Here is a 25,486-nt window from a genome sequence, read left to right as displayed (position 1 = left end):
TGGCTCATCTCAGCTGAGGGTTGTTGTTTTTTTAAGAGGAATATTTTTGTGGTTGAATTACTATGTGTAAGTGTTTGCTTGTACCAAAAAAGGTTAATTGTGTATTGTAAGATATTAAAAGAACACTCCCCCCTTTTTTGAAAATAGGCTAATTTTAAAACTCCCCTACAGTTGTACAGTTGATTTTTACCATTTTTGAATCCATTCAGCCAATCTCTGGTTTGGCAGGAGCACTTTTAGCTTAGCTTAGCATAAATCATGCAATCAGATTAGACCGTTAGCATCTCACTTCAGAATGACCGGAGTTTTGATCATTCTCATATTTAAAGCTTGACTCTTTTGTAGATACATCATGTACTAAGACCAACAAAAAATAAAACCAAAATGAAAGTTGCTTTTTTCTAGGCCAATATGGCTAGGAACTATACTCTCATTCCGGTGTTCTGTCAATTTGTCCTACCCTAACATTCAAAAAGAAGATAGCACATTTGGATGACGAAATATGCTACAGATCAGATTGTGTCACCGGTGTAAATTTTGATGTGGAGTGGTGGGATATGAGATTGTATTATTGCCCTATTGCACCGCAATCTCTAACCACGAAATCAGAACCATTCAATAGTGTTGGTAGCATAATCTGATGGGTGGGAAAAAATGTCAGGACTGTGACGTAATAATTGAGTGACTTCGCTGCCGTACCATGGCTCTAGCAGGCGCAATGATATTACACATGCTTATTGTGCAAGCCAATAATATGCAGCTGCAGACCCACACATTTCAGGCCACACTAAATTCAGACCACTAGATCAAGTGGGAGGGACTTGCGCCAAGAGAAGATTGATTAGTATTACAGCATATATTTAGTGTAGGTCTGAGCCAATAAACGATATTAAATCGAATCGTGATAAAATGTATGTCAATAACAATGATAAGCTCTGGACTTTTTTCACTCTATATTGAGCCAATCACACAGCACAAATGTGCAACAATGGAAATCTAGAAGTGTGTTGATATTAGAGATGTCAAAACCAGCAAAAATGTATCAGCCGAAAATATGTTATGCCATTTAATGGACCCTCTAATGTTTGTGGCTTCAGTCATTGTTGGGGTACTCTTTTAAATGTGGAAGCATTAACAAATTTTTTTATATATAATTATTTTTTAGAGGGGTTTTCACCTTTATTAGGACAAGACAGTAGAGAATTCAGACAGGAAAGCATTGGGAGCAGAGAGAGGGAAAGGATCGGCAAAGGACCCCAAGCCAGGAATTGAACTCGCGTCGCTGTGAGCACATTGGTGCTATATGTCAGCACAGTACCACTAGGCTACTGGCGCCAATAGCATTAAAAACTTTTATTGAAATATATATCGTTGTCTATAAATCCAGAAAAGACAAACAAAAAGCGCTCAGGGGTAACTCAAATATTTGATCTGTGCTCTTTGGGTGAGGGATTCATCAAAACATCAAAAGAAATTAGTCCAAGTCTCTTTTGAGTACTAAGGTCACGTGACTCATTCAAACATCTCTACAATACTCAAATAATTTAACCGACGTTTGAATGAGTCACGTGACCTTAGTACTCAAAAGAGACTCTAAACGCACCTGATCACTGTTTACCTTGATGAAGGCAGACCGCTGCCGAAACGCGTAGGTTTCTTTTAAGATTAAGCCATGTGAATAAAGGCTTTTTAAATTTTCCACATATTCCGAGTGCCTTGGACTAATTTCTTTTGATGTTTTGATGAATCCCTCACCCAAAGAGCACCGATCAAATATTTGAGTTACCCCTGAGCGCTTTTTGTTTGTCTTTTCTGGATTTATATACAAGGACGCAGAGGGATCGCTCATCTAAAAGCTGCTCCGTTTTCAGACGTAATCGGGGAATTATTTACCATTTTAAGAACATGGCATCTGGATATTTTTCATATTCCAAAGAAGAAGGTGAGAAAATCATCGTTGCAGACACCTTGTTGAATTCAGAATCTACGGTACAACATTTAGACTTAAAAAAAATGTTTAATGAACTTAAAAAACAGTCGAAGAAAGAACTTAAACTACATCTACATATGGTGACGTTATCTGATTACTGGAGGGAGAACATGATTCCCAGAGGACTAAGGATTAAAAAATTTCCTTTGTTTGGATATGAAGACACAGACTTTAAACAAAAATGGGAAACAATTTTAAACAAATGCTCCCTTGATTTGGTCCTATTACTGATTGAAGAAGCAAAAAAACAGAAGATTGAAACCTGCAACCAAATTACAAGAATTAAAGAAGAGATTGCAATAAAAGAACAAGAATATCTGCAGTTTGAAGAGAAATTGAAAGTAGATTTGGAGGCACTCTCGAAAAAACTTAAACAGGATAAATTGTTCAAATTCGGAAGAGATGAATCAGATTATAAAGAGAATAAGGTATATTTGTGGCCTCAGAGAAAAGAAAGAATCCATTATCAGCGAAGGAGATCTGTGTCCTTTAATTTACCAAGTAGCGATGATGATCAGTCGATACTGGAAAAATCACCCAGAAGAGATTTTTTAGGAAACAAATCAAGAACATACCAGAGGTTTGGAAAACCGGGAAGCGAAAAACGAGACGAGGGAGAAATAGATCGACCAAGATCTCAGATCCAGGGCAGATATACACGGAGCCGAACAAAGGAGATGAGGTGATAAATATCTCCAATATACCCCTATCGACAAGCTGTTCCATCAAAAGGCTTAACATACTCCCCGGTTAATACAGCGAACGAATTTCAGACCAAAGTGGATTTATTTAAATTTCATCGTAATTTACAATTAAAGGTCTGGTATCACATCTCTACGGCAGAAACGCGCACCTATGAAAAAACGGCAACAACCTTTAAGCCTAAATCTACTTTTACCCCATGCGTTTCCAACTCGACGATTAACTCGTTCTATAAGAAAGTGTCCTATGAGATTGATAAAGTTTTTGCCTCCAAAAAGAAAAAAACACTTTAATCTTTCAAAAGACGAGATTAATGCTTTGGACTGGCTATCAAATAACGACAATTTTATTATTAAAAGAGCGGACAAAGGAGGTGCCGTTGTGGTATGGGGCAGAGATGAGTACATCAAAGAAGCCTTACGACAACTACAGAACTGTGAGTATTATCTACCTTTGGAACTTGATCCGACAGAAAAGATAAAAATGGAACTGATGGAAATACTGACATTTGCTAAAACTGAAGAATGGATTACACAGAACGAGTTTGATTTCTTGTGGTCAAAAGAACCTAGAATCCCTACTTTTTATATGCTGCCTAAAATACACAAAAGTTTAGAAAATCCACCCGGCAGACCCATAATTAGTGGGAATGAATCGATCACAGAACCCGCCTCAAAATTTGTTGATTATTTTATAAAATCGAGTGTTAAAAATCTACCCTCTTACATTCAGGACACAACTCCGGTATTAAACACTATTAAAAATTTACAATGTGCTGAAACCTGTATACTGGCAACTATGGATGTTGAATCATTATATACAAATATAGATCATAAAGAAGGTCTAGAAGCATTGTTATATTATCTAGGAAAGAGACCACTGTCAGAAAAACCACCAACTTGCTTTATTGTACAGTTGGCTGAATGGACATTGAAAAACAATGTTTTCTTGTTTCAAGACCAATTTTATCAACAAATTAAGGGAACAGCTATGGGAGCTTGTTTTGCCCCAAATTATGCAAATTTATTTCTGGGATTATGGGAAGAGAGATTTGTATATTCTGATTCAAACCCATATTTGGGTAGTATTGTGTGGTGGGGTAGATATATAGACGATGTTATCTTGATATGGTCTGGATTGGAGGCAGATTTGATGGATTTTCATGCATTTTTAAATACTACTAATGCAAATTTGAGATTCACTTTGGATTTTTCACTTACAGAAATACATTTTTTGGACTTAAATATTTTTAAAGATAATACAGGGAAATTACACACCACCATTTTTAGAAAAGAAACAGATAGAAACACCATCCTTAGAGCAGATAGTTTCCATCCTCCATGGCTGATCGAAAATATCCCATTTGGACAATTTCAGAGGTTGAAAAGAATTTGTGATAAAGAAGAAGATTTTGAAATTAAATCACAAGATATGATTCACAGATTCAAACAACGTGGTTATAAAAACAAAGTAATCTATAAATCATATAATAAAGCTAAAGATAGTAACAGAGATGAACTTTTAATACAAAGACCTAGATTGAATGAGTCAAGAAGTTCTGTTTATTTTGTCACACAATACAGTACAGAGGCAAATAAAATTAAGAAAATTGTAAAAAACAACTGGAATATTCTGATGAGTGATCCCCATCTTAGGGAAGTTTTACCTGTGTCCCCCTCTATTGTATTTCAAAAAGCTCCTACTATACAAGATAAACTAGTGAGAAGCCATCTCTCCACCAAGAAGACTAATACTTGGTTAAGTCAAACAACAGGAAACTACAGATGTGGTAATTGCAATCATTGTGATAACATACTCAAAACGAATATATTTAGAGATCCATCATCAGGCCGAGAATTTAAGATTAATTCATTTATTAATTGCAATACTACATTTGTAGTTTATCGACTGGAATGTCCGTGTGGATGTTTTTATATAGGAATGACTAAGAGAAAATTAAAATTGAGATTAGCGGAGCATAAAAATGCGATGCGTACCTGTAACCCACAATATCCTATGGCCCTACATTATAAAAAATCAAGGTCACGGTAATCCCAGTTCATTAAAAATAGTTGGGATTGAACATATTTATAATTCGACAAGAGGAGGAGACAGGATAAAAAGACTAAAACAGAGAGAGACTTTTTGGATCTATACGTTAAAAGCATCTAGATTCCCAGGTCTAAATGGTGAATTAGACTTTTCTTCATTTTTGTAAAACAGTTTATCCATAGATGATCCACTGATTATCATCATACATTGTAGAATGTGTTTGTATTTTTCTATGTATACATGTTTGCATACGTATATGTGTGTATATATGTGTATGTGCACATGTAAATGAGTTTGGAAGTATGCATGTACATGCCATGTTTATGCATTTTTTGTATTTTTTGTATATCTGTGCATGGTTTAAAGTCGCCCTCTATCTATGCTGAATTAATGATGATAGTTGACTATGTCGGTTAAATTATTTGAGTATTGTAGAGATGTTTGAATGAGTCACGTGACCTTAGTACTCAAAAGAGACTCTAAACGCACCTGATCACTGTTTACCCTGATGAAGGCAGACCGCTGCCGAAACGCGTAGGTTTCTTTTAAGATTAAGCCATGTGAATAAAGGCTTTTTAAATTTTCCACATATTCCGAGTGCCTTGGACTAATTTCTTTTGATATATCGTTGTCATTCATTATAGAAAATTATTATAGAGATAGCATTTTTGCCATATCACCCAGCCCTAATTTAGCGTAATTTTTGTGATGCAGTACAACAATAAATACTGTTTATACGTTACTGTGAGGGGTAGGTTTAGGGTTGGGGTAGGTGTAGATGTTAATAAAACACACAATCTAAATATAATAAGCTACAGTCAAAAATGTTATGGTTCATTATTGCCTTTATTAATCCGGGGTCGCCACAGCGTAATGAACCACCAACTTATCCAGCACATGTTTTACGCAGCGGATGCCCTTCCAACTGCAACCCATCTTTGGGAAACATCCATACACAGACATACACTATGAACAATTTAGCCTACCCAATTCACCTGTACTGCATGCCTTGAACTGTGGGGGAAACCGGCGTACTGTGCCACTGTGTTGCCCATGGTTCATTATATTAATCAAAATTAATATCAGTTCAAAAAAATCTATTTATGTATTTGTAGGATTTTACTGTATATGTATATTTTACAATATGTATATTGTTAGGAAATACTGTACATATATATAATGTGGACTTTTCTGGGATAGCTCATTTAACTATACAATAACGTGACTGATCCATCATTACTCATATATGGTTTATCCCAACCTAGATCTAGAGACCTGGATCTAGTGACCTGAAACATGTGTGCATCTGTGGTGCTGCAGCTGCATATATGTCATGCAAGCAGTTGATCACGTTGAAAGTTACCTAGCTGGGGACTATTTTCAGGCACTGCATAATGTAAATGCACCTGCTGCAGCCATTATGCCAGAATGGCAGTAAAGTTCCTACATGCTACTGGCCTAATTCGATTTAATGATCTATGCTAAGCTAAGCTAAGCTAAAAGTGCTCCTGCCAGATCCGGAGATTGGGTGAATGGATTCAAAAATGGTAAAACTCAACTGTACTCTATGGTAAAACTCAACTCTAGAAAAGCCTTTGTTAATGGATTGTTTAAGCTTTAAGCTTAGATTTGTATGCTGGGATATTAATTAATATTGCAATCAATATTGGATAAACCACGCTGAATTTTAACAGTATGTACTTAAAACATCTGAAAAGCTCTATAGACTCTCTGTAAATTCAGCCTTGCAATGCTCTGCCAATCATCTGAAAACTGGAGCAAAGTCCTTGGATTGAACTGAACATCTTAGCCTTCATCTCAAATAGATTTGAAATGCTCTACCTACAATCAGTGTCCCAAAAACCATCAGAACAATATATGTAAAAATCTAGTAATCTGTTATATTTGCTTACTTTGTATTTTTTACAGCAGGAACTCAATAAAAAAGCATAGAAAGTCCCTATTAAACACCAGAGCACCCAAAGGCATTGAGATAGTTTTCATTAATAATACACTTGAAAATATTAGGCACATCACATGCTTTATTTTATCATTCTCTTTAACATATCTTCTATTGACAAAAAAAAAAAAACGATCTATATATCAATATATAATGTGTTATTTACTATAAATCTACATTAATACAGTATGTACTGTATGTTAGAACTACTTTATTTTTATGCAACAGTGACAGATACACGTCTGAGTATTTTTGTACAACACAGTTCTTGTGAAAATGCTCCCATAAATGCAACTTGAATGATGTGGGGGGCTTTTCAAGTTGTTTTTAAAATTCTCCGCTAGACTGATTAACATGCCCCATTTACGTGAATACATGACCTTCTCTGTATACTGCAACTCATTAGCAAACAAACTTAGTAGCCTATTTTAAAAAGGAGCAGCAGTGCAGTTTTTCACTTTGTGATCTTTAAACTTCGCAAATAATGTGTAAGTTTAGAGGAATGCTCAATAAATTTTTAGATCACATGCATGGTGAACCTTAGATGTGGTCTATTCTGATCAACTGCAATCCAGTTAACCCCTATGAGCAACTTCCAGAACATTCTATCAACACCCTAGCAACCCTATAGGTCCTAAAAAACCCAATAGAAGGCAAACACAGACAGAAAAACTGAGTAACGATTAAAATATTATTAAAATGAACAATGATGGCCAGATTTGAAATGTTATTAAAAATTGCTTGGTTAAATTACAAAACTGATCTACTAAGATTTGCTATGTCCATATTATTATTTTTTTAAAGAATGCACTGTTTATTTTTGTTTAATATTTGCAATAGTGCATAAAAGGTTAGTCTAACTATCGCTGTTTTGAAGTGCAGATTCATACGTACGAACTACAAAAGTGGTTAAAAAGAGTTAAACTACAAACATGTCTGATCTATTGTGTTATATTTAATCTGCAAAAACAATGGGAACTTAATAAAAACATGTTTGGTCATTAAATTTTAAATGTATAATTATTCAATTCAATTCAATTCACCTTTATTTGTATAGCGCTTATACAATGTAGATTGTGTCAAAGCAGCTTTACATAAAGGGTCATAGTAAATAGGAACAGTGTAGTTCAGTTTGTAGTGTTTAAGTTCAGTTCAGTTTAGCTCAGTTCAGTGTGGTTTAATAATCACTATTAAGATTCCAAATACTGAAGAGCAAATCCAACGATGCGCAGCTCTATAGATCCCGAACCATGCAAGCTATGTGTGGAAGCCCCCTAAGTGGTGCACTAAGTGTATGCTTTACTGAACAGATAGGTCTTTAATCTAGTTTTAAACTGAGAGATTGTGTCTGAGCCTCGGACGTTATCAGGAAGGCTATTCCAGAGTTTAGGAGCTATAAATGAGAAGGCTCGACCTCCTTTACTCGACTTTGCTATTCTAGGTACTACCAGAAGCCCTAAGTTTTGAGATCTTAAAGAGCGAGTTGGATTGTAGCGAGACAGAAGATTGGTTAGATAAACAAGAGCTAGATTATTTAAAGCTTTATATGTAAGAAGCAATATTTTAAATTCAATACGAAACTTAACAGGCAGCCAGTGTAAGGAGGACAAAATTGGGGTGATGTGATCAAATTTTCTAGACCTGGTAAGAACTCTGACAGCTGCATTTGTACTAAAAGTTTGTTAATAGAGGATGCTGGGCAGCCAGCAAACAGTGCATTACAGTAGTCCAGCCTAGAAGTCATAAAAGCATGGACTAGCTTTTCTGCATCTGAGATGGATAGCATACTTCGTAACTTAGCGATATTTCTCAGATGAAAGAAAGCAGTTTTTGTGACATGGGATATATTTTTAAAAGTTAAATTACTGTCTAATATGACACCCAGATCTTTTATCGTAGAGCTAATGCTCACTTTGTATCCCTCTAATTGTAGGTCGAGTTGTGAGATCTGCTGTGTACAGGATTTAGGCCCAATAAGTAATAATTCTGTTTTGTCTGAGTTTAAAAGAAGATAATTGTTGGTCATCCAGTCTTTAACATCTTTAATACACTCAGTTAGCTTGGACAGTTTAGACGTCTCATCAGGTTTAGTTGAAATATATAATTGAGTATCATCTGCATACCAGTGAAAGCTGATCCCATGTCTTCTAATAATGTCTCCCAGGGGACATATTCACATAATCACAAAACCGTACAGTTGAAGTCAGAATTATTAGCCCCCCTTTGAATTTTTAGTTTTTAAATATTTCCCAAATGATGTTTAAGAGAGCAAGGAAATTTTCACAGTATGTCTGATAATATTTTTTTCTATATATATAACGCAAGGCTCTTATCACGTGATAAAAAAAATATCGCCGTTAATCTATTCTCAAAGTTGGATTGGGAGCTGGGTCTATTCTACGCAAGCTATGACTTTCACCTTGATATTTTAGCGCAGATGTATACCTGACCGGTGAGCCGTCTGACAAAATAGTGCCCTTCTGAATCAAATCTGCAGGATGCCTGACTTTAACTGCAGTTCGGCAGTTTCATTTTAACTCATGAACATTTCAATAATACCCCCGTGACAAACTGGGGTATTAGACGCAAATAATGAATAAGGACGGGTGAGAGTGTTGTAGAATTTAATAACGCTCGCCAAACGTAAAAAAAAAACTTCCACATTTCGCAATGTGTGGTGTGTGTGTGTGTGTGTGTGTGTGTGTGTTTGTTTGTGCGTCTGTGTGTCTGTGCGGTCCTTTACTGACAGCCACCTATGTGGATCTTGTCAGAAAATATGGCAAAGTCATACATGACTGTAATAGTTTGTCAGTAATGGCACTAATATATGCGTACTCCACATGTCTTAATTCCATTTCTGTTTAGTTCAGTTATGACTTTAGTCGCATTAATCAAAAATCGCTGTTTACATGGTAGATCCTTAATCAGAGTATTCATATTAAAATCGTATTAAGGTATTGTTGCCCATGTAAACATACTCAATGTTTGACACACCGTCAGGGCTCTGTGAACTTGCCTTTGCGAAGCAGCATTTTCTGTATGTACGTGCATCAAAAGCAAGTATGAAATCGCTGTTTGGAGCTTATGTAGGCCTACAGTTCAACATTCATGTTTAACTGAATAAACAGTTAGTAAACACAAGTACATCTTATTGAACATCATTTATTTTCATCACCAATTATCATAGTAGAACAGTTTCTCAAGCAATTTGTGATGCATTTTCGAAACAGGAGATGAGCCCCTGGTTTAATGCGCCACCTGGCTAGAGAAACCCGTTCTCAAAGACTTATTATTTGGGTAGCACACATATTCTGAATGCCTTCGACAGAATTCGAATGAGCCGTTTTAATCTAGATTAATCTTGATTAAAAAACTAATCTATGCCCACCTATTTTATATATATATATATATATATATATATATATATATATATATATATATATATATATATATATATATATATATATATATATATATATATATATATATGCCTATAAGGCAACCATTCAGACTTAACACCCACCCACAACAAATTTGAATACAGCATGAATACGGGTTTAATTTAACCTTGATTGATGCTTACAGAGTATGTTATGTACCATTTTCATTTCATGCAAGCTTTAGAGAAAATGTTGTCAAGCCATTAAACCGAGTGATTGGTATCGATGCTGTATGGATCCCGCAGCAGTCAGTCTGATGTTTGTGTGTTTATTTCCAGGCGGCTCTCGCTGGAGGCACCACTATGGTGATTGGTCACGTGCTACCAGAGAAGAACGAGTCATTGCTAGATGCCTATGAAAAATCCCGCTCTCACGCTGATGCCAAAGCCTGCTGTGACTATGCCCTGCATATGGGAGTGACCTGGTGGGGGCCTAAGGTACAAACAAATAATAGCAGGAATAGTAATAAATGTGTTGAAATTTCAGAATTTTTGTGTGTAAATTTAGTCTTGATGTCATGGATTTACATTTAGTCATTTGGCAGACGCTTTTGTCCAAAGCGACTTACAATTGAGGAGGCATTCAGCAATTCAACAAGAATACACACAGAAAGTGCTAATTATACAAAGGAACTGTTAGTTCTCAGAGAATTAAGTGCTAGAGTAAGGGAGAGTGTTTTTTTTGGGTGAGAAGAGTATTTCTACAGCATGGTTTATAAAGCCCACTCACCTGTGTGAAGCACACTTTATGAATGCATAGTGGAATTTTATTTTATTTTTTCGTAAGGACGTGATGATGTTATTGGTTCTGTATCACAGGCTAGGGCTCAAATGGAGATGCTGGTACGAGACAAAGGGGTGAACTCCTTCCAGATGTACATGGCGTATAAGGACATGTACATGCTGAGGGACAGCGAGCTGTTTCAGGCCCTGCAGAACTGTAAGGATATTGGTGCTGTGGCCCGTGTCCACGCGGAGAACGGAGAGCTGGTTGCTGAGGTATAAATCAGGGAACTGCTGTAAAACACTACTGTAGAAATACAAATCCTAGTGAGCTGCTTTACACACCTCAAGCAGCTGTCGCCATGTTTTATTCCATTAATAGATTAGCAGTATTAAATGTATTTAATTAAAGATGAATTTATAATTAAATTAATAATTTATTTTTTGTTTAATTTTTTTTTTTCTGTTTCTAAATTTATTTATTGTCAGGTACACTAAAAGCATGAAATGTATACAATGTAAAATGATTTTTTTTTACGCAACATTTTATTGTTTTTACATTTATACAATTTTACTACTCAATTACATTTTATTTACAAATTCTGTTGCATTCCAAAACAAACTGTGTAATTCTTTATTTTTTTATTATTTATTGTTTTATTATTTAAAGGTTTCAATAATTGCATTATTATTATTATTACTATTATAATAATAGTTTTTTAACTGTGTAATACTCGTATATTTCTCGGGTTTCTTCAGTTTAAACTTGAGTTTACTGAAGAATGTATAGCAATGTATAACATATTTTAGATAATATTTTAATTTTACTTTAATAGGTTATTTTGTCTTTTGTAAAAAGTGAAATTATTATTTTTCTTATTAATAATACATATAATTATAGTTGGCGATGCAGTTGCGCAGTAGGTAGTGCTATAGCCTCACAGCAAGAAGGTCGCTGGTTCGAGCCTCGGCTAGGTCAGTTGGCGTTTTTGTGTGGAGTTTGCATGTTCTCCCTGCGTTCGCATGGGTTTCCTCCAGGTTCCCCGGTTTCCCCCACAGTCCAAAGACATGCGGTACAGGTGAATTGGGAAGGCTAAATTGTCCGTAGTGTATGAGAGTGAATGGATGTTTCCCAGAGATGGGTTGCAGTTGGAACGGCATCCGCTGCCTAAAACATGTGCTGGATAAGTTGTCGGTTCATTCCGTTGTGGCGACCCCGGATTAACAAAGGGACTAAGCTGAAAAGACAATTAATGAATGCATGAATAATTATAATTAGTTCTTTTAAAACAAAACCAATCAACCCCAATATTTTTAATGAAGTTACTGTAACTACAATGTGATGCTGTCTTTATTTTGTCAACAAATCTTAAATAATGATAGCATAATGTTACTAGATCATGTTTTTCTTCCTGCATAGTCATCATTATCTCATGTTTTCATTTTTACATACAAGGGTGCCCGAGAGGCTTTGGATCTGGGTATTAGTGGACCAGAGGGCATTGAGATAAGCAGACCTGAGGAGGTAAACTAACCATTCAAATCCTCTTACCATGAAATGGTTTTCCTTTAAGATATTAGTCACACCGACACCGCTGCTCTCGCTCTCTCTCTCTCTCTCTCTCTCTCTCTCTCTCTCTCTCTCTCTCTCGCTCTCTCTCTCTCTCTCTCTCTCTCTCTCTCTCTCTCTCTCTCTCTCCAACTCCTAGTCTTTCCCGTCTCCATATTGCATTTCCATGGATTATTAATACTCTTAAGCGTCTGTTCATCATTAGGTTTCTCTGGTGACATTTGTGTTTTCTCACTTACCATTGGAATTTTCCATGTGTACAGCTGGAAGCAGAGGCCGTCCATCGAGCCATCACCATCGCTAACAGAGTGAGTATTATCAACTAGACTGGGAATATAGTCAATTCCTGGCTCCATTGTTATCCCCAGACACTGTTACATTAGTTATTATACAGAAGCGAAGATTCTAAACTACAGTACTAACAAACACTAACATTTGTGTGGACAATTGGTCTGATTGTATCAGTGCTTTATGAAAGTAGTTGTTCACATGGGCATTTTAGGGAGGATTATAACAAGTGACATTTCTGTATTTCAGTTTTAAATAATATCACAGTTTTCTACAGTCATATAAAAGCCCAGCAATTGGGATATGAAATAACATTTGTCTTTTGAAGGATTCTCACTGGAAAAGCCCTGGAATGTGTGTGTGTGTATGTCTAAACAGTTGAAGTCAGAATTATTAACCCCCCTTTGATTTTTTTTCTTCTTTTTTAAATATTTCCCAAATGCTCTTTAACAGAGCAAGGAAATTTTCACAGTATGTCTGATAATATTTTTTCTTCTGGAGAAAGTTTTGTTTGTTTTATTTCGGGTTTAAAAAATTTTAAAAACCATTTTAAGGTCAAAATGATTAGCCCCTTTAAGCTATATATTTTTTCTATAGTCTACAGAACAAACCATCTTTATATAATAACTTGCCTAATTACCCTAACCTGCCTAGTTAACCTAATTAATCTAGTTAGAAGTGTCTTGAAAAATATCTAGTCAAATATTATTTACTGTCATCATGGCAAAGATCAAATAAATCAGTTATTAGAAATAAGTTATTAAAACTATTATGTTTAGAAATATGTAAAAAAAAATTCTGTCCGTTAAACTGAAATTGGGAAACAAAATAAACAGGGGGGCTAATAATTCAGGGGGGCTAATAATTCTGACTTCAACTGTATACACAGAAAAAAAAATTGTGTAAAAAAAATATAATATAATTTAAAAAAATTATTATATAAAATCCCGATTGCGGGGCTTTTATATTATATATAAATATGATTAATAAAATAAATTATTTTCCCATTTAAGGGTTAAGCCAATCAGAAAACTAAACAATGCAAATAATTTAGCATGTTTACTGACATGAAAAGAGCAGGGATTGAAGTTATACACTTTATAGACTTAAGTATATATAAATATAAAAATAAATAATTTGTAATAATAATCATATTTAATTACTGCATGTGCAGACATATGTTTTTATTTCTCAAATTAAAAACTGATCAGAAAACTGATCTTCACTCAATTAAAAATCTTTTTTTTTTTTTTTTTCAATCAAAAAGCTATGAAAAAATTTACTGTATGCACGTAATTCATTCACTAATTAACTTTGCTTTGGCTTAGTTCCTTTATACATCAGGGGTTGCCACAGCTAAATGATACGCCAACTTATCCAACACGTTTTACACAGCGCATGCCCTTCCAGCTGCAACAGTTGTTTTCAGTATTGGCAATAATAAGTGTTTATTAGATACAATTGCTAAATATTTTGCTAGAAATTATGTGTATAGGCAACACGATGGCTTAGTGATAAGCACTGTCGCCTCACAGCAAGAAGGATGGTGGTTTGAGCCATGGCCAGTTGGAATTTCTATGTGAAGTTTGCATGTTCTCTCCGTGTTGGCGTGGGTTTCCTCCGGGTGCTCCGGTTTCACCCACAGTCCAAAGACATGCACTGTAGGTAAATTGAATAAACTAAATTGGCCGTAGTGTATGTGTGTGAATGAGTGTGTATGAATGTTTCCCAGTACTGAGTTGCAGCTGGAAGGGCATCCGCTGTGTAAAACGTGTTGGATAAGTTGGCGTATCATTTAGCTGTGGCAACCCTTGATGTATAAAGGGACTAAGCCAAAGGAAAGTTAATTACAATCACATGTTGATATTGTGTTCATTTATGGTGTGACATAATACCACTATTGGAGTTAAATATTAACATATATTTACATATTGGCAATAAATATTAACATATTTATTAGAATAATTTCTGCAGGATCATGTAACACACTAATGACTACTGTCTATTACATGAATATTTGCATTTTAAAATATATAAATTAAATAGTTTTGCTCTACTTTTGGTCAAATAAATCCTGGTTAAGTATCAGATGAAGTTGACTAATTATTAAATTAGTTTCCTTTATTTTTGTCATTCAAAACATCACATTAATTTAATGCAGAACAAAATTACCTTGCATCAGACCCAGCAAGAACACAAAAAACATCAAACACTATAAAAACATAATAAATGAGCTTTTATAATTTCATAAATATATAGTTATACAAAATATAACCCAATTTAAAAAAAAATCACAGAAGGGAATAAATGAATGCATAGTTTGTTATATTAATGATTTGTGCTAGTTTGACTATTTTTTTATTTATTATTACATAATTCTGTAGCTATCAATAGTATTTAAGATACGGTGTTATTCAAAAGTCTTATAAAGACAGGATAAAAACTATGACAAGACCACACTGATTAGCTCCTCAGGCTTCTGTAACGCCTGCCTGATGGCATGAGCGTGAGCAGACTATGGCCAGGGTGGGTTGGATCCCTTAAAATGCTATTTGCCCTAGACAGACAACGTTGTTGATACAGTTCCTCAATAGATTTGATTTTGACTCCTATGGACCTTTCAGCTGACTTTATTATTTTCTTAATGCTGTTCTTGTCAGATACACTAGTATTCTCATACCAAAGAGAGATGAAATTAAAAAAATAAAGTTAAAAGTTTTTACTATAATTTCAACGCTGAAGTATTCACACACAGCATATTCCTCAAACAGTGTAAAACAAAATGTCAGCATGTCATGTCATGTCAGATAGCAGCTTGTGACTATTAGCATCTTTGAAACATAGACCAGTTTTTGCGTAAGGTTTTTAAATTTGTTTACCATCATCATAATCATCATCATTTCTGTTTTTTTGTCTTTTAGGCCCACTGTCCCATATATCTTGTGAATGTTTCCAGCATGTCAGCAGGAGACGTTTTAGCATCGGCTAAAATGCAAGGTAAGGAATGCAAGGGATTTTCAGCACAAAACCTTGCATACTTTTTAAAAATATGACACCTGAATCTGTTAAAGCATGTAATATGACTAAATACTGACATATGATCGGTGCACAGGGAAAGTGGTGCATGGAGAGACCACCACTGCTCACGCTGTCTTAAACGGGATGCAGTATTATCACCAGGACTGGGCCCACGCAGCTGCTTTTGTCACTGTGCCGCCGCTCAGACTTGACCCCAACACACCCAATTACCTGCTCAGCCTTCTGGGAAAGTAAGTGAATTCTCCATGTTCTGAATAACTGCATTGAATGACCTACTGGAATTCCCAAACGACATCAAAAAACACGTCAAACTGCAAATTGTCTTGTCAATTCAGTACCTTGATGCCAAAACGTCATCAAATTGACATTGGTGTCAAAAAACATGTCAAAATTGATTGCAGGACTGTTGATCCCAAAGTTAGATGTCAATTTGATGTAATTTTGACATCAAGGTACTTTACAATGCATGTAGGGATACAATAGTATAAATTTGCAACTTGTAATTTAAGCTTTTAGGTTAATGATTACGTTTCTTATATTCTTATTATGGGTGTTGTAATATACAGGTATTGATGAAAACCATCATATTTAAAACATGAAATATTGATATTGTGTTAATTTAGGATGTGACATAATATCTGTATTGGCGATAACCACACTACTTAAAATGAATAGAATCTCTTAACATAGCAGGACATAAATGACCTCCCAGATGAAGAACCATGACATCTGAAACCAGAACCCAGCAATTTTTGCTGGAAACGTGCACTCAGCAACCGGCAGGTTTTTGTTTCAGTTCGGCTAAACTACATTGTAAAAAATGCAGTGTTCTACACAATTCATTCATGTTGTCCCATATATCTTGTGAACGATTAAGTTAACTTAACACTTAACACAACAGTTTATGTGGATTGAACATAAAAAAATTAAGTTGTCCCAATGAAATCTCAAGATTGTGTTGTTTCAGTTCATTTTAATTAAGTTTAAACAAGTAAAAAAAATTGTTTTTTTTTCTAAATGTATTTTTATAAATGTCTGTATTTTCATACTGTTCAAACTGCACTACAACTACTTTATACTAAAAAGTCTATTAAGGAAATGTTAAGACTGTGATGAATCAGAAAAACGTTTCGCTCACATAAACATTTTTTATGGTTTCTAGTAAAAAAAAGGAACTAACAATCTAAATATTTGAAAATGTCTAAATATTTAAAAAAGATATATATATTTCTTTCTTCCGGTGTCTCTATAGATATTGCAAATTCTTTTAGCCACAATAACCGTGGTGTAAAAAATCGAATATCATGACAGCCCTAACTCTTATATACTTTTTGTGTCATTATTTTGGTTGTCGATGTAATGTGTGTATGTCAAATGGGTCAAATCGATTAGTATTTCTGATATGTTTTTTAACAATTTTTGATGTTGTTTTGAAATCAATGTTCCCGCTGGGTTGTACTGTCAAATAAACATTTTTTTTATTGTGATGTAGTGACACTCTGAACGTTGTGACTTCGGACCACCGACCCTTCACCACCAAACAGAAGGCGATGGGCAAAGATGACTTCACCAAAATCCCTCACGGCGTTCCTGGAGTTCAGGACCGTATGAGCGTCATGTGGGAGCGAGGAGTGGTATGTTTCGTTTCATGACAGAAACCACACTGCTTGGTTTCTCTAGTGTTGTTACAATATAATTGAATATTTTTAATACCAGTTTTAATGTCTCAACTAAAATCGGAAAGACAATTAAACGTATATACACAAACATGTATGATTATGTTTATTTAGTGCGAGACATAACATTTCGGTCCACTCTACTTGACTTGAACAAGCTGTGAGGAAAAATTAATATTTTGAATATAATATGTGACATGAGTTTCACCCATTTAGACAGACTTTCTATCTAGTTTTTATTTTATACAGGACTGGTTTTATCAGAAATGTTTTTATGCTGTTTCAAGTGTTCACACTTAGCTGTTGATTGATTATAAGTAAGTTTGGCATGCTGTCCTTTGAGAGAGCCCTGAGCTCAAAAGGTCCTTGAGCCCTGGGCTCCCTCCCGTTTGCAGGGTGAGAGGGGAGCTCTGAGCTCAAGTAGGTCTCGAGAACTCCCCCTTTTTTGATAAGAGCTGATGACAGAAAATGATCGCTATGAAGAGATATGCTGCTGAATGAGAGTTTGACTGTAGTGCCTAAATTTAGATTTGATCAATTCAATTGTAGTGCATGTTTTTGGAATATGGGAGAAAAGCACGGGAAGCACACAAGCATGGGAAGAACATACTAACTTTGCACATAAACGACAGCCGGCCTGTTAAAGGACTAGAACCGGTGACATTCTTGCTGTGAGGCAACAGTGTTAATCACTGGGCCACCCTGCCATCCTATGAAGGGAAAGGTGGAGGAGTGGGGGTGGAAGGGGGATTCTTCAAATCGAAGATGACTGTAGTGAGAAACCCTGGCTCTTTATAGTGGGTTACCAATCGTCTGATTGGTGGATCATACATAGTTAATGCAGAACCAGCCATGTTCAATCATAATCACGGGATCCTCTCGACATTAGTTTATAAATAAACTTCACTTGATGTTCATTTAATTGATCTGTGTTGAGAAAATGTCATCTCCAAGTAATGCATATTACACATGCAATGCGATTACTTGGCAAACATGGACCATATGTGTTTATACTTATAGTGTTTCTTTACAAAGTAGCATTGCCACTAGTAATGGCTGCTTTCGAAGCACTGCTTCATGAAGCTTCAAAAACGTTATGAGTGTTTGTTTTGAATTAGTGGTTTGAGCATATATCCAATTGCCATGGTCTAGTGATTTCAGTAAATCAGGGTTTGTTATGTCATAACTGTTTCAAGTATTTTGAAAATTCAATGATTCTCTGCTGAGGAGCGATCTGTGTAATATAATCAAATTTACATGAATCACACGGGTTTGCTAAGATCGCAAATCTTTTTTTTTTTCACAAAAAAAACTATTGCAAATTGCTGAACAGGTTTCATAATCTTTTCATAATCGTTTCATGATCTTGGATCAGTTTTATGAATTTGTAGAAGTTTTAATGACACATTTGTAAAAGGAATAACAGTAGTTCTTGTTGTCTAGGGGTACGTATCCGAAAACCATTGTTAGCCAACTAATGTTGCAAGTTCCCTCATTACAAACAGTTTGTTGATTTGATGTTTCCTAAATCCATCGTTTCAATGAACATGTGCAAACTGCATTGCAAACTTACGTGTAATTTGCTTTCAAAGTATTTTTACAGTTCAGTTTTAGTGATCTTCATATTGACAATTGCGCTCCGTTTTGTGATGCACTTTGAAAACATTTAAGCCATTTTGAATGCAGCCGTGGCTCATGACAAAAGCCATAGGTGACCTTTTATTTAAAAGTGGAATCTACTTATGTCTCCAAATCTTGTGAAAACAAAAGTATATAGAATACTTTAATGTTTTAATTTATAGGTAGGCTATTTATTAAGAAATGTACCTGTACAGTATATGACATGTTGGTAAAAGTAGACTTTTCAAACAAAAAACAAAACAAAAACAATAGCCCACTAGGCCCTATTTGTGCTGTTTACATATATTTCTGTTAATATGGAAAATGAGTGCATGTTATTTCCAAAAATTATATTGGATTTTTTCAACAATGCGTGTCCGTGTAAAACAATATCATTTGCACTAAAAAATGATTTTCTCTAAAGAAGTTGTTACTTCACCCCATTTAGAGCAACATTATGGACATTTTACGTTACAACTAACGTGGATCTGTGACAGAGTAACTACGGTTTTAGGAAACATGCGTCAAAAGTTTTAATTTCCCAAACGATGCATCATACTATGGTATCTCAGGCGCAAGTTACATCATTGTTTGGAAAAAAAACACTGCATGGAAGAAACAATATATATAAGCCTTGAAACTTGATAAAAGAATGCATATTATGCAGATGCTGAATATTTAATAATATTAGATGATAAGCTAAGTGTAATTGAGCGTTTTCAGCACTTCAAGCACTTTTGGGCCGATTCTGTTTAAAATGCGGCACTATCCGCTGAGTCTCGGCATCGGTCAGAAGATAATTGTCCAGAGCTGTGCCAATACAAAACACTTCTGGCTGACTGATGCATTTTTCTCTATGGGCCCACCTTGGTTCAAAGCTATTGTACGTTAAGTACAGTATGTGTAGTTGTGTGTATCTACAGTACCTTCGACCAGAGTTATGTTACCATATGAACCATCAAAAGAAAAAAATCATTGAGAGAACAGGAAATGATCATACTATCTATCTTTTAGGTTGGAGGCAAGATGGATGAGAATCGTTTTGTTGCTGTCACCAGCTCCAATGCTGCAAAGATCTACAACCTTTACCCCAGAAAGGGCAGGATCATCCCTGGAGCTGATGCTGACGTGGTGGTTTGGGATCCAGAATCAACAAGGTATGCCAAACATTGGCCTGAATTCAAAGCAGCTTTCAGTTCAATTAAAATCAAGGTTCCCGCGCTTCTTGAAAATACTTGATTTAAGTACTTGATTCATGGATTCAACGCCTGGAAAATACTTAAAAACAAACATATAGTTTGTTGAACGTGCTTGAATTAAATTAAAATAAAAGTTGTTTATGGTTTTATTTCAATAATTGTACTCAATTGTCAAAAAAAACCCAAAATGAAATTCTAAAATTAAAAAACTTAAAATTTTAATCTTGTACAATAAGACTGACAAATAATGCACATTATTTATAGTTCGGGAACTGCATTTAAACATTACCAGTATGGAATTCAACTAATTTTATGGAAGTTCTTTGAACATGACCATTAAAACGATCAATTTGCGTAAATGACATTTTTTACATGAATCTTAAGCGTAAGTGAAATAGGGTTGGGCGATGTCGACCAATTTGTCATCGTACGATCTCAAAAGTGAAACACCGCGATGGACGTTGGCATCGTCGTCGTAGGCAGCAGCGAATGAATTATTTATGAATAATTTATTAATTCAGAATGAATTAATTATTTGTAGCCTACCGTTTCAACTACCTGACCCACATGGTCTTTGTTTTACCCATTATACAAATCATAAATAAATAAAGATAAGTTGTACTGACGCTGTGGCTCATTACCTGATAGATTCAAAAGACCGAAGAGTCGTTAGATAGAGACAAGATTAATTAAATATCACGTATAACAACTATAGTGAGACGCGATCTAGCGGTACATCCTTGATGACCTGTCCGATGTGCACTGCTCTCTGGAGCTCAGACGAGCGCATGACAGCATGTGTGGCTGTGTGTGTCTGTGTGTGTCTGTGTGTGTGTGTGTGTGTGTGTGTGTGTGTGTGTGTGTGTGTGTGTGTGTGTGTGTGTGTGTGTGTGTGTGTGGTCACGTGATGTGCGATTTAAGCAGATGGAGGGCTGTTCAGAAACGCTAGATAAAACACAGTGTAGATGTAGATCATTTTCGTTCTAAAATGCCATTGTAAAACTAAGACCTATTAGTGTAAACAGGGCCTAAGTGTGTATTTTTCGCGAGCGGGTTTGCGACAGGGGCGGGCGGAGGATCGGCAATGCCGGCTCAGCATCATGTTGTCTATCGGCCATCGGCAATGGACGGTGGCATCGTCTATCAGCTCAACCCTAAAGTGAAATGCTACGCACAGTAACAACTTTCATGGCGCTACATATGCTGGGGTACAAATTGCTTGATTTAAAATTATTGTTGCATTAAAAAATCCTTGACTATGCTATTCATGAAAGTGTGGGAACCCTGTAAAATTCAGCGGGGTTAATTTTTACCTCCTCAGGACCATCTCAGTGACCACTCAATGGCAGGGTGGTGATGTGAACCTCTATGAGAACCTGCGCTGTCACGGCGTCCCGCTGGTCACCATCAGCCGCGGTCGCGTGGTCTATGAAAATGGCATCTTTACTTGTGCTGAGGGCTCCGGAAAGTTCTACCCTCTCCGAACCTTCCCAGACTACCTCTACAAGAAAATGGTCCAGAGGGAGAAGGTAACTCCAGTCTACTTTTACACATGTTTGATTACAGTGAAAAACAGGTCCTGGACTGAGTTTGTTTGTGACCCTCAGTGTCAAGCACTCAAGGGGGTGGAGCGCACGCCCTATACTGGAGATGTGGCTGCGGTGCAGAATTACGGGAAGAAGGATCTGGGCCCTTCAGACGGGGACATGAACCCACGACCCTGCACACGCCACGGGGGAGTGAGAGACCTCCACGAGTCCAGCTTTAGTTTGTCTGGTACAGTTGCCGCCATTAAATATCTACCTTAAAATAGAAAATAGAGGTAGTGTATTGAGTATCGATGTACAAGAGAAAAAGATATAAAATATGCTGTCTTTATGTTGTTTCTACATTAAATTCATTGTAAGAATATACAACAGGTTTTAATTCAGTGTTAGCAATATATTGTGAAATCTACAGAAACGTTGGTAACACAAAACACTTTATTTCACATTAGTTACTGTGTTAACAAGCAACTTATTTGTTTCAGTATTTATTATTATTTGTTCATGTCAGCTTATGAAAATACAAATGTTTATTGTTAGTTAGCTCAAGTCCATAAAATAATAAGAGCAAATGCTAAACTTAACAATAACTTTAATTAACAAGTGCTTTCATATTTTAAATAAACAGTAGCTTATGTGTCATTGAAATATGAATGAATAAATAAATCAAAATAATAAATGTGTGGAGTATGAATAAAAAGATTGAATAAATACGTAAAAAACGGTATCAGTAAATCTGGGTCAAGTATGTACTAAATTGTGTACTTGTCATGTTTTTTGTACAGTATATGTATGTATCGGTTGTTTTTAAATATGTTTACCTTTAGTACCAGAATGTCACAACAATTTAATATTATAATTTATATCTGCGGGGAATCACGGTGGCGCAGTATGTAGCACGATCACCTCACAGCAAGAAGGTCGCTGGTTTGAGCCTTGGCTGGGTCAGTTGGCATTTCTGTGTGGAGTTTGCATGTTCTCCTGATGTTTGAGTGGGTTTCCTCCGGGGGCTCCGTTTTCCCACACAAGTTCAAAGACATGCGCTACTAAGTAGGTGAATTGGATAAGCTAAACTGTCCGTAGTGTATGTGTGTGAATGACCGTGTATGGGTGTTTCCTAGTGATGGGTTGCAGCTGGGAAGGCATCCGCTGTGTAAAACATATGCTGGATAAGTTGGCGGTTCATTGCACTGTGGCAACCCCTGATTAATAAAGGGTCTAAGCCGAAAAGAGAATGAATGAATGAACGAATAAACAAATATATCAATTTACCACAGCATCAATGTGTCTGGGTCAAGTATGTACAGAAAAAATGACGTAACATGGGAATGGAGTACTTGTTCTATTTTTGTATATGTATCCGTATGTTTTGAAATATGTTTACCTTCAGTACCAGAATATCATATTACAATCTATATTTGCTTGTCTAACCTATTTACTTTTGAATAGGTGCCCAAATTGATGACAACGTTCCAAAGAGAGCTTCTGCAAGGATTCTGGCGCCCCCTGGTGGTCGTTCAAGTGGAATCTGGTAACTGTGGATCAACGCTTAAAAAAAAAAAGTCTGAAATTACACACTTACGGTGCATTCTGACAACCTCACATCTGATGAACATTATTTAATTTAATCACTCGCAACTAAACTCCAGTGTTGTTTTTATATATATACACATGTGTACAAGGTGAAAAAAACTATTTGTGCAGAAATTGGAAAACAAGGTATAAGTCAGAGAGATTTGGTAATTCAAAATGTTACAGGGTGTTTTAATCTGAAATAGTTACGGTTACGCTCAACTTCAAACTCAACACCGTTTTAGTGCTAAATTAACGACAGACATTGGTTTTGCTACCACACTAACACATTTACAACATTTATGCTGCCGTTTAAAGAAAGCTGTTTTTCAAATGGGGACGTTATTAGTTTGTGTAGTTGGTCATGGCTTGAAAAATGTGAACCATTGTAAAGTTATTTAATCTTTTAACTGTTTTAATGTGTTGGCAGATGACTATACATTTACCTCAGTGTTTTTCTCTCGTGTGTATATTCACACCCGGCCTCTATTACAACACTTACAGACATCACTTTCTGACAGCAGGTGCAGATATCAAAAGCTAGTCTTACTTTTGTTGAGGTGTTAATATTCTTTATTCCTATTTTTAATTCGTTTTTAACATGCTGATGATTCAAAGCAAATACAAGAAATGATAAATGTCTTTGGTTTGTGACCACTTTGGTATTTCATTTGAAAGAAATTCATTTATATGAAGCATTTGTTGTTTATAAGCACAGAAACCTGACCTTCTAAAATGTGAATTAAAGGGATAGATTAGCCAAAAATAATATTCTGTCATCATTTATTCACCCTCAAGCTTTATAAGTTTGTGTTATTTGTGATATTTTGAAGAATGTTTGTTGAAATGCAGCCATTAACATCAATAATAGGACAGAAAACTGGATGTCAATGTCTACAAGTTTCCAACATTCCTCAAAATATCTTCTTTTTTGATCCACACTAGAAAGACGGTGGATGTCCATGTCTACAGGTATCCAACATTCCTCAGAATATCTTCCTTTTTGATCCACAAGAAAGACAGTGAGTAAATGATGACAAAATTGTCATTTTTGGGTGAATTGTCAATATTGTTTACGGTTACATTTCAAATTTTGTTAATCTGAAATTTGCCTTTTTTAAATCTCATAATTCAATTATTCTTCATAACATTAGCATAATTTAGCTGTTTGTTCTAGAATGACCTATATAGTGTCATTCCATTGGTTGCTCAATGAACATTATAGCAACTATTAATCTGCATGTTTACAAATAACTCACTTCTGATCAATGAGCTCCAGAAAGTCCAGGGAAAAAAAAGACAGCAGACAGTTTACTGGCAAGGCATACCTTCTGTAGAGACCATTTAAAACACCGTAACTTTAGGTTGTACAACTCGATGTTCCTGTGACACAAGCGGTAGAATGGCGAGAACGTTTCTGTTGGTGCTGAATATTCATGTATTTTTTTATTCTGTATTTTCAGTATGCTTTTTTCGATTTTTTAATATGAGCTGTGTACGCACTACAGTTGTACGTGTTAACGTATTGTTTATCTCATGAAAAAAAAGTGCAAATAAACTCCCTTCAACCTCATGTTTTGTGGTGTTTTGCTGTGTACAATGAAACACAGATGTATACTGAAATATTGTGTTGTAGGTTTTAAATCATTTTTAACATGTAATTTTAAATGTTGTCGAAGTAAAGTTACCCATCAGGCCAACACTCGTCCAATCACCAACAACCTTTGTAAATAATTTGTATATGTATATATATATATATATATATATATATATATATATATATATATATATATATATATATATATATATATATTTATTTATTTATATTTATATATATATATATATATATATATATATATATATATATATATATATATATATATATATATATATATATATATTTATTTTTTTTTTTTTTTTTTTTTTTTTTTTTTTTTTTTTTTTTTTTTTTTTTTTTTTTTTTATGGATATATTTAAATTCTTTATTGCAAAGAGATGTTTATTTTACTACAGCTGTTAGACATTTTACAGCAAATTTATTTAATAAAATTCCCTAATCAGGAAAAGAAAGCTAAAAACAATTACACAATTCCTCATGATAATAACAGCAAT

General features: G+C 35.2%; 1 protein-coding gene across 3 annotated transcripts in view; it reads left to right on the top strand.

Moving 5' to 3' along the window:
* The window catches only part of dpysl5a (dihydropyrimidinase like 5a), a 34,689-nt gene extending 9,742 nt beyond the window's left edge, over positions 1–24,947 (top strand). For all 3 annotated transcript variants that reach the window (XM_056477133.1, XM_056477135.1, XM_056477134.1), the window contains exons 3-13: positions 10,423–10,581; positions 10,963–11,142; positions 12,323–12,391; positions 12,700–12,744; positions 15,646–15,721; positions 15,837–15,993; positions 17,256–17,397; positions 20,074–20,216; positions 21,580–21,787; positions 21,866–22,034; positions 23,252–24,947. In XM_056477133.1, coding sequence (XP_056333108.1) covers positions 10,423–10,581; positions 10,963–11,142; positions 12,323–12,391; positions 12,700–12,744; positions 15,646–15,721; positions 15,837–15,993; positions 17,256–17,397; positions 20,074–20,216; positions 21,580–21,787; positions 21,866–22,034; positions 23,252–23,337 — 1,434 coding nt within the window. In that variant the 3' untranslated portion in view covers positions 23,338–24,947. The remainder of the gene's footprint in view (positions 1–10,422; positions 10,582–10,962; positions 11,143–12,322; positions 12,392–12,699; positions 12,745–15,645; positions 15,722–15,836; positions 15,994–17,255; positions 17,398–20,073; positions 20,217–21,579; positions 21,788–21,865; positions 22,035–23,251) is intronic.
* Positions 24,948–25,486: the final 539 nt, after the last annotated feature.

This window comes from Danio aesculapii, chromosome 17 (genome assembly GCF_903798145.1).
Source record: "Danio aesculapii chromosome 17, fDanAes4.1, whole genome shotgun sequence".
In the NCBI taxonomy this organism is placed as follows: domain Eukaryota; kingdom Metazoa; phylum Chordata; class Actinopteri; order Cypriniformes; family Danionidae; genus Danio; species Danio aesculapii.
Note: the sequence above shows the minus strand (reverse complement) of the source record. Positions and strands in the feature narration are given on the sequence as shown.